Raw genomic sequence first — 10,193 nt, 5'->3', positions numbered from 1 at the left:
GGCAAACCCTGAAGCCGGTAGCACTGGGGCAGCCCTTTCCCCCTGGCTGGGAGTGGAAGGGAGGAGGGGGCGGAGTTAGGGTGGAGAAGGGGCGGAGTTGGGGCGGGGCTGGGGGTGGGGAAATGGGCAGGGCCAGGGCCCGTGGAGGGTCCTCTTTTTTTATTTATGAGATATGGTAACCCTAGAATAAACACGCACTGGGGCCCCAGCTGAAGAGGCGGGGCCTAAACATACATTGTAATTCCATCAATGCCAGGACAGTGGGATACACAGAATGATTGTGCGTGTTTTGCAGCACAGTCTGCTTGGTGGTGCTTAAAAACAAACGATTAAGAAATTATTATGCTATCTGAGTTGTGACTATTTCCGAATTGTTTATGAATCTTGACTTCCGCCGTCATTACATGGTTAAAACATAATTAGTATTGCAGGGGATTTTTAAATTCCTGCTAGTGCAAAAATGTAAGTGTATACGCTTTAAAAAAACCAAGAATGTGGAATTAAATGTTGATAACTATCAAGACTGATAAAGATGCAAAATTGTCCCTCCCCATCCTGAATCCATAGTCACTTAGGAGTATCATGACTGTTATTGTGCAGTACACCATGGCCATGTGGAGCATCACAGAAGCCGCGGGGGATAGAACTCACATCTACCCTGCTCCAGAAGGACAAGTCCCTAGTATATAAGTTCAAGGAGCCTCTCCATTAGATTTTATCAGTATAGGGCTTCTGACACACAGCTGAGCAGTTCTGAGTCCATTCAATAGAGGGCAATGCAATACGTACACATACTAGCCATCTCATTACAGTTCAGCATATTAGCCTCAGCAATGTTTAGTCTCTGGCTCCACAGAGAGCTGATTGGGGTGGGAATGTGTCATCTTCTGTATTTGGAAAACACATGCTACCATTTGGGTGCTAATATTTAAAGGAATATTTAAAAAATAATTTTCTAACTGCCTCTTTCCATGCAAACCCGTGCCATGCATACCTGTCAAAGTGAATGCAATTGACCATCGATCAGTGCAGTCAGTTAGAAGGTAAACCAATCTGGATATGGGAAACTGTTATAAAGGCCAATTCTCCATTCAGCCAAATTCTTACTACAGGCTTCAAAGAAGCATTTATCAACAGGGATCGAGAACAGGCTCTATCCACCAACTTCGGGTGCTCTTGAGAGGAGGCATTAGGTGCACTGGAGCAATCCATGTTAAATGCCCACATCTCCTCCTTTAATCTAAATTTACCTTGTCTCACTAATAACCTGGGACCATCACAGCTACAACAACACGGCATGCGTGTCTCTCCTTGTTCTTTGTAACAAGAATGGAGTGGCCTGAACCCTCACTGCTACTCCACACCCCCGAGCCCATCAGATCCCCAACGGCTAGCTTTGTTCTGCCCTGTTAGTCACCTGCTAGTGCCCATTGAAAGCGTTTCAGGGGCGGGCCCAGGAGGCATGATGTAATAGCACAGCAAGGGATAATGAACAAAGAGGAGATAGATAGTGGGAGGACCAGGGTTAGGACAGGAAGAGATTTAGAGATGTTTTATTACACATGCATTTGAGCAGGTGCTTGGATATCGCATTGTATTTATTTTGTGGGGCTGAGCAAGGAGAGCGGAATCTATATATACGCTGATAATTATAATAGGAGGGAAGAATCCGGGAACAGGAGTGCGGACGACTAGTAGTCAAGCAACAGCCACTAGACAAAATAGCTGCATCTGTTGTGTGGTGTAACACAAATCGTTTCGTCTGAACGTTGTCCTAGGATAAATGTCTGCTACTTTGAAAATCAGCCTCTTGACTTTGTGCCTGCCATTCATCTGTCAGCCGGAGACCAGTGTGAACTTCGGGCCACCAGCCCGCCCCAGCCCCAGCCCCTCCCCACTAGCGGAATTTCTGTGATCTTGTAAGCTAGCCATAAGCTAGCAGGGTCAGGTGAAAGGCCTACACACGAAAGAAGAGGCGCTGCGGCCCAGCACAGTGTTAGGGGATTATGTGCTATGGTGATGGGTGGGAGTAGAAAACCCTAAGCTAGGGAAAAGCAGTGTTGGTGACTCAGTCATTGGCACTCTTGCTCTGAATCAGGTTTGAAATTGGGAGTGTCACCAGCATGCAGTCTAGTTTTAAAATTCCCAAAGAGGCTTCCATTACTTTCCTTAGACCTCCGTGATAGGAACCATATCCTGTCATTCAGTTTAATTTTTTCCTTTCATTATTTTGTTCCATTACACATGTGTATCACCACAAATAATTCCTCCTCCTCAGTGTCTCACGCTTCAAAGATAGCTGGGCAGAGATGCTTTTAATCTCTCTATAATACCTAGCTCTTTTATAACACTTTTTATCAGCAGATCTCAAAGCACTTTACAAACAAGGTGAATCCCCATTTTACAGGTGGGAAAACTGAGGCACAGAGCTGTTAAGTGAGTTGCCAGAGGTCACCCAGCAGGCCAGTGGCATAGCTAGGAATAGAACCCTAGTCTCTTAAATGCCAGTCTACTCTTCTAGCCACTAGGCCACACTGCCACTCATCAATCAATCCCTCCACCTCCTCCTCATATCTGTTGTTTTTCTCTCTACTCCCTCCTATCTGTGCAGTATCTTCTTTGTAACTAGAATAACGACAATCTTCCCTCCAATCCCTGCCAAAAACTGAAGTGAACAAATGAGCTTTACACCCTAGCCGGTAGGGTCAATAAACTGTCAGCACTGTCCTACCAACAGGCAAAGCAAATTCCATAGCCAGGCACCCTCTGTAGAGAATGCTTTGTCCCCAAAAGGTCAAATCTAGCCACTGTTTGGGAGAGCATCCAACATGCCAAACCTGCAAAAAACAAACAAAAACAAACAAAACCCACTGAAATTGGGCTTTTTGGCTTAATTGGCTTGTGAGTTGCTTGTTGGCTTGTTTTTGGCTTGTAGGTTGTTGCTTGTTTGGCTTGTTGCTTCTCTTTTTTTGATCAGCTCCCAGCAAGCAGGGGCAAGGGGTGGGAGAGAGTCGGGGTGCACAGCGAGCCCACCACAGTCCCAGACTGCACGCCGGGGCGATCTAGTCACATAGAGTGTTGGGGTTCTTAGGGATTGGCTTGTTTTGAAATGGGATTAGCTTGATTTATGGCTTATTGTGAAAGTCGGGGGGCTTATTTACCGTGTGAAAGTTGGCACCTGAGAGAGCATCCCATCTAATCTCAACTGCTCTGATGGCGCATTGGGAGAGAGGTGTGTCTCATGCAGCCGGGACCCAGATCATGTAGGACTGATCTGTAGGAGCACTTTGGATTGCACTTGGCCATTCCCTCAGTGGCCTCTGTGTTATCAATACCTAGGAGATGCCTTAAGAAGACATGTCCCAGTGCTCCATCATTCACTTTCCCTTAGCCACTCCCTTGCTGAGCTGGGGTCTGGACTGGCCACTGTGGATGTGAGATGACAGAAGGGTGTGGTGGCTCTGAGGTAATCTCAACTCCTTGCCCTTGGGGCTATGAAGCGGCACAAGGCCCAGCTGGATTTCCAGGGCTGTAATTATCTTGGAATGACCACACCCCATCGAGCTGGCTAATTCCCCTGAAAGGGATTATCTGTCTAAAGGAATCTAGGCTGTTGAATAAGCCCCATGCAGTCCAGGTTTCACTTGCATTGTGAAGAAAAAGCCACTCTAAGGTGGATTTCTGAGAGGAGACCATGCCCGAGAAATGGGCGGGGCTTTGCACTAAAGGACAAATGGCTAGATACTGGAAATAGCAGCGAATCCTTCCCCCGAACACCCTAGTGAAGAGAGAACTGCTCCATTCTGGCCTCCCCTGTGCTTGGGGAAGGTTTCACTTCTGGTCCAATCTGGGCTGATCCTGCTGTCATTGATTTTAATGGGAGTTGAGAGCACTCAGCCCTTGCAGGAGACTCTCCGCTCCTTGCAGGACAGAGCCCTCGTTAGGTCTGATCCTGCCTCAGTAAAGTCAATGGGGCCTTTGCTCTTGGTTTCAGTGGGTGCAGGGGCAGCCTGTAGAAAGGTCCTGCAGCTGAGCTGTGGGCCTCCAAGCCTGCTTCTGGAGGCAAAAGGGGATGATACCCCAGGCTCATGGCCCCCGGGCCTGCTTGGCATTTTCCCATAACGTGAACAAAATACTGGCCCAAGTTACCTGTTGTTGATATTTCCTGAGTGAGTGCATCTCCCATTGACAGCTGGGTGCACACACCTGGGGACTGGCTGGAGATGGGGAGGGTGGGGGCAGCGTGAGAGCTGTACTTCCCCAAAAGGGAGGGCAGAATACAGACCTAGATAGAAGAGCACACGCAGCAGCTTCATTCATTATCCTCATCAGCCCAGTGCTGTCCAGTAATGGGGGCATTTTAACAAGGCCTAAGGGGGCGATTTTTCATCTGCACTCAGCATTGGCCTAACCTGGCTCCTAGTGCAGTTCCACTGATGTCAATGAAAGCAGAGTGAGGATAACATGGAGTACATTGGAAAATCGCACTCCGACCAAACACCTACCTGGGCAGCCCTTACTCTCACGCTAGGGTCCACAGGGCTGCACTGTTCAGATGAGTAAGGGCTGCTGGATTGGACCCTGAGTGCCTGCAGGATGTTCATTGTAAATGCCCACACGCCCTCTTGCTGCTGTGTGGTGAGGAGGGCATGCTCAATGCCACCCAAAGAGTAGGCACAAAACCACAGCCCATGCCCTTTCAATGGGGAAGGGTTAGTCTTGTAGTTAATGCATAGGCCTGGTCTCAGGTTCTATTCCTGGATCTGCCACAGACAAGCTGTGTGGCCCTGGTAAGTCCCTACCTCTCTGTGGGCCTCAGTTTCCCCATCGGTACAGTAGGCCTAACTCCTGGGGACAGCGAAAAGCTCACTTGTTAAGTGCTTTGGGATCTTTGGTGGGGAAGGGCAGCATGTTGTTATTAGCGCTGTTGCAGAGCTTGTCCAGGAGGCTTTAGCTCTCTCTGGGAGCTTTCCATCCCCGAGCCTGGAGCACTGCTCGTGGCTGTCCTCGGGTTCCATCTGGCCCAGCAGTCCCAGGTCACCTTGAAGCCCACTTTCCTTCCATCTGCGTTTCCAGAGCCAAGTGCCCTGGGGTTAGCTCCTTTTCGGTTGCTGCCCCGAGTTTGGAAGCCTAATTGCCAACAAAAGCATTTCCAGTCCCTCCTGTGCCTCGCATGAGGGACTCCCTTTGTTTTCCTGAATGGCCTGTGTTTTGTCCCTCAGTCCCGCTGCAGAAAGTGGCTCCGATTCAACTTTAACGCGTACACAAACTCCAAGTCTTTCCGAATGAACCTCTGCCGTACGTATTGACCGCGCCAGTCACCATGGGCACCTGGTGCTGCCACACAGGGCAGGGCCTGGGCCTGTGGCGCCAGGGCTCTCTCCAGGCAGGGGCAGAGAAATATTCCTTCCTCCTCTGCACTACGAGGTTGGGGCAGTACGCTCCCCATGAGGCCTAGTGCAGCTGCTAAGGACACTGGGCCCCATCGGGTGCTACTCACTCCTGCCGCAGAATTGGCACTAAGCTGCTGCAGGCAGGAGAGGGAGTATTCCTTTGCAGGGGGTCACCCTACTTCTTGGCCCTCCAGAAGCGGCGCTTCTCAGAAGCCTCAGGGGGATGTGGGTGGCAGTGGCTCACTTTGAGAAAGGATCCAGACAGGGATGTTTTGCCCTGTCTGCTTTGTGTAGACGCTAAAGGTCCCGCGCTCCTTTTTGTAAGAGCAGGGTTTGCTTGGTGCCCTTGGCCAGTGCTTATTCACCAGTGTGCCGGCTGCCATTCTCCACCCCAGAGGTGGCTGCGTTGCAGTATGTGTGTGTGTGTGTACAGCCCCAAAGCATCTTGGGCTCTCTCAGGAGGAAAAAGATAATCTAGTAAAGCCAGAAGATGTTCATTAGAGATGGGTCTGAACAAAACACTCCCATCTCCAAGCATGCCCCTGGCCCGTAGTAGCTCTGTCATGGGTTAATGTGACAGACTGGTTCCAAACTTCCTCACTGGGAGGAGTCAGGATCCGTCTGTGGGGATGGATCCAGGCTGTAAACGTCAGTGTTAATTATTATTAGTGTAAGAAGCGAAGGAGTCTGTATCTGTTTCTTACCAGGCTTCTGATTTCATTCTTCAGCTGGAGGCCAGTTCTTCGACATGTGGGCTCTGAAGCAATTTGCTGTTCAGTGTCCTTTCCACCCAATAACAATTTCCATCCCGCCCTCTTCCCCCCCCAGTGCAAGATGTCTGTGAATGGTCAGCGAGGAGAGTGCTGGTGTGTGAACCCCATCACTGGGAAAGTGATCCAGGAAGCGCCCACCATCCGCGGAGACCCCGAGTGCCACCTCTTCTACACGGCACGTGAACAGGAGGAGCGGGGAGCACACGCCCTGCGCACGCAATAGGTGGACGCGTTCCTGCTCACTGGAGACAGCTCAGCCTGGCCCTGGTGCTGGATTTTACATGGGTTTCAGCATGTCTATTTATATTCTGAAAAAGACTGGCTTTGTGCATTGCCTGTGGCCCTCTTCTCTCGCCTTCAGCCCGCTGGGAAAGGACTGGGGTGCAGGGTGGGTTGCAAGAGGGGAAGGGGCAGAAATTGCTTTTCTTTGGTCTTTCGTGTAAAGTCAATGAGAGACAAAGCTTTGTCTTCTGTCAGCTCTGCCCCCACTGCAGCGTACTAGGTATTCGCGTGCTTCCAGAGTCACCCGCCGCCCGCTAGCCCCACCACCGCAAAGTGATAGCGTAGTGCAAGGGAAACAGGGCATACGCGGGAGGCCCAGGTGAAAGCCAAGCAGCCCTGTTGAATGTAGAGTCCTGAGCTCCCCGGATGTCTCCAAAGAGCCTAGGTGATAATGCTCAAAACAAGATGGATGAAAATCTCCCCCCCTCCCCCCCCAAGACCAAAGAATGTAAATAATACACATCACCTCCTGCTCGAGTCCTGTCAACCTGTCCCTATTGCCAAGCTGCTGTTTCTGTTTGTCATGAAGTGGGCTGTGGTGGTGGGGTAGGAAAGGAGGGGAATTCCTGAATTTCCCAGATGGATCACGCCAGTACACAGCTCCAATAACCCTCCTCTGGCAAGGCAATGGAGAGAGAAAGGAATTGAGACTGTACAGCCAGCCCCCTGCATTGCACCTGGGGCCACATCCCCGGAGATGCGGAGCACTTTCAGTTCTCATAGACTTCACTGAGAGTGGATAGTTCTCGGGATCTCTCAGGACCAGGCCCTGAATTATAACCCAAATCGTAAAGATCCAGTCCCGGGATCTGCTGGGCAATCTCACTTCTTGTGGATAGGAGCCTTACTGGTAAGGTGGGAATTAAGGGCCCGATCCTGAGAGATGCTGACCAACTGCAATTTAATTTAATTGCAAGTGCTCCGTATTTCCCAGGTTCAGGCCCTACATTTTTTAACTGAAGGAGCAAAAATTAAATTGCAGAGCGAGGAGGGCTCTTGCAGATTTAGGGTAACAATCCAGGGAGAGTCTCTCTCTTCTCTCTCTCTCTCTTTTACTAAATAGCAAAAACCCATCTAAAACCCGCACTTCCAAGCGGCTGCCAACGTCCCTCATATGTTGCAGGGAGCATCAGCCATTCAGCACACACCTTTTGTAAGTAAAGTGCAGTATATATATAGTGCTTTGGAAAGCGCCCCCAGCCCCCCATGTGTGCGTGCACACACACACACATACACTCTCTCTCTCTCTCTCATAGATTTAATAAACACAATTCCAGGAACTGTCGGTGATGTTGCACTGGAAGATCAGTTCCCACACTTTACTTTACACATTGATTTGTTTCTGTATGAAACACACAGAAGCTGAGAGTAAGCCATGAGATTTTCTTTCATACCTATGACATTTGCAGGACAGTTACTAGGTCCTTACACTTAGAATTTTTTAAAAATATATTCAACGAGGAAGATAAGGCATCTCCAGCGCTCGCGTGTGGAAGTTGGTTCATTTCTAAGGAGGTGATTAGTTGAAAGGAAAGGAATGAGATTTAAAAGACAGGGCAAAGCATGTGGACTGCCCATGGGGGAGTTTGACTAGACTGTTGGAGCCAACTATGGCTCTGCCGGTGAGGCACGCTGAAGATGGACAAGTGCTTTGGAAGAGCTTTCAGGGGGCAGAATGTCTGCTCATGGGGAAATGTGCGGCAGCTCAGTGACTCACTGGGGAAGCAGCCTAAGCAGTAAAACAGCCACCATCCACTGAAGCGTGTGAGTCATTTTGAGGCGCTGCTGTGTTATGTCGTATGCATCATGTGCTGCCCATAGAACTGGGAGAGGGGTTAAATCTGCACAAAATTGTTACCAGCTGAAATGAAAGGAGGGCGTGTGACCTGAACTTCACTCTGCCTAACAATGTAACACCTCTGGGCTTAGACTTTCCGTTCACTTCCTTGCTGTATAGTAGTTGAACTGAAACCGTGGTTGGCAAATCCGAGAACACCACTTGGGGTAGGAAGTGAGACCAGGCTTAACAGTTGTTCTTTTGCTCTGTGAATATTTGCTGCCCAATTTAATGTACTTTTTGTGATCTAGTTTGCAGTTAGTTACCAGTGTCTTCGATCGGTAAATATCACCTGCACTTGAACACACACACAAAGATGATCTTAGTTACCAATAACAATTGCAGGCTCTTCTTAAATGCAGATGCAGCGCTGTAATGGACAAAAGCATCAAGGGGGGGGAAAAATCACACCCAGGTTTAGCGTTGTTAATATGAACAGAAAAAAAAATTCTGGAAAGGATCAAAATGTCACATGGAAACCGCAATGTCACAAATGTCACAGAGAACCCCCAGGATGGGAGCTGCTCTCTGAAATTAAACCCCCAACTCATCCACCCGTGAGATGAAATACGAAGGAGATTACAAAGGGAGGGGCGGGAGTCATCTCTTTTGTCTAGGGTGTGTGTGTGCACGCGCGCAAAATCTAGTCATTGTAAAAATTGGTGCTACCTGTTTTCTGTTAACATCAAAGGGGGGTTGTTCTGCTTTTCACATAAACCTAGTGAGCATCTGATCTTGGCTGCAGTTTGTACCTTTTGTTTTGTTTAGAAATCATGATGCTTTTTTCTTTCTCTTTTGGAAAAGCTGAACTGCATAAGTTGGAATAAATTAAACGGGATGCCAAAAAAGTGTCATCTTTTTTTTCCCCATCCGTTAATAGAACATGTGTTTTTGCCTGGTGCATCACACACAAATACTGGCCCATTCCCTGCTTTGTCCTACGGGTATTGTAAACGTGACGCAACAGGCAGCAAGGAGACGGTGGCCATTTATTATTATTATTATGGGTCCCAGTTGTATATGGCGAGAACAGAGGTAGAAGTTAGCCAGCCTGCCCGATGCATCTATTCAGTGCTCCTGGCCTATACCATTTTGAATAAAGATACGGTAAGTCTTTGGCCCTCCTAGTTGCAAAGAAGATCTTCCATGTATGAACCAAGTGTAACCCAAGGCAGTGAGCCTGTTGACGGCCTGAAACAATAGCTCTGAGAAGTGTGAACCTCCCTGCCACCCCGGCTTTCATTGAGAGGTTAACTCCAAAGTGTACGGGTGGAATTTTAAATGGCAGCATTTATTAAGTGATCATTGTGGCAGATGGACTGGGGAAGAACGGAGGAATGACGGCTAGGAGGGATGGTAGTTGGGAGCTGCTGCAGGGAAGGAAATACAGACCCAAAGGAGGGGAGAAAGAAATACAGGGAAAATAGAGAGAGGAGGCTGGGGAAGGAAGAGAAACAGGGCAGAAGCAGAGATTGTCTTGGTCACAACTAAGGACAACCACCTGTATTTCCCCTCAGTGGCCCAGCAATAGGGTGACCAGACAGCAAGTGTGAAAAATCAGGACCGGGGTGGGGGGTAATAGGCGCCTAATATAAGAAAAAGCCCTGAATATTGGGACTGTCCCTATAAAATCGGGACATCTGGTCCCCCTACCCAGCAAGAACACCCACTCATGCTTCCAGTTCCCCAGCCTTGCCTCTGCACAGTTCCCTGCCTTCATTGTGTTATTCCCAGCAAAGGCCAACTGCCCAAGGCTGCCTGCTTGCTTTCTCTTCAGAGATGGTTAACAAGAGTGATTGCTACGGTTATTAGTTCCCACACAGCACTTCCTATGCAAGCCTACTTTATTCTTATGGGAAAAGCATTAGAGAGGAAACATCTTAAAACAATAAAAGAACCTACACACAT

The 10,193-nt window shown here is 48.8% G+C and overlaps 1 protein-coding gene across 1 annotated transcript in view; it reads left to right on the top strand.

Moving 5' to 3' along the window:
• IGFBP2 (insulin like growth factor binding protein 2) overlaps positions 1-6,889 on the top strand; it is a 101,096-nt gene extending 94,207 nt beyond the window's left edge. The window contains exon 4 of the mRNA XM_026647378.2: positions 6,222-6,889. Within this exon, the coding sequence (XP_026503163.1) occupies positions 6,222-6,389 (168 nt within the window). The 3' untranslated portion in view covers positions 6,390-6,889. The remainder of the gene's footprint in view (positions 1-6,221) is intronic.
• Positions 6,890-10,193: the final 3,304 nt, after the last annotated feature.

The sequence above is a fragment of the Terrapene carolina genome, unplaced genomic scaffold (assembly GCF_002925995.2).
Source record: "Terrapene carolina triunguis isolate 2854851 unplaced genomic scaffold, T_m_triunguis-2.0 Scaffold62, whole genome shotgun sequence".
Taxonomy (NCBI): Eukaryota; Metazoa; Chordata; order Testudines; family Emydidae; genus Terrapene; species Terrapene triunguis.
Note: the sequence above shows the minus strand (reverse complement) of the source record. Positions and strands in the feature narration are given on the sequence as shown.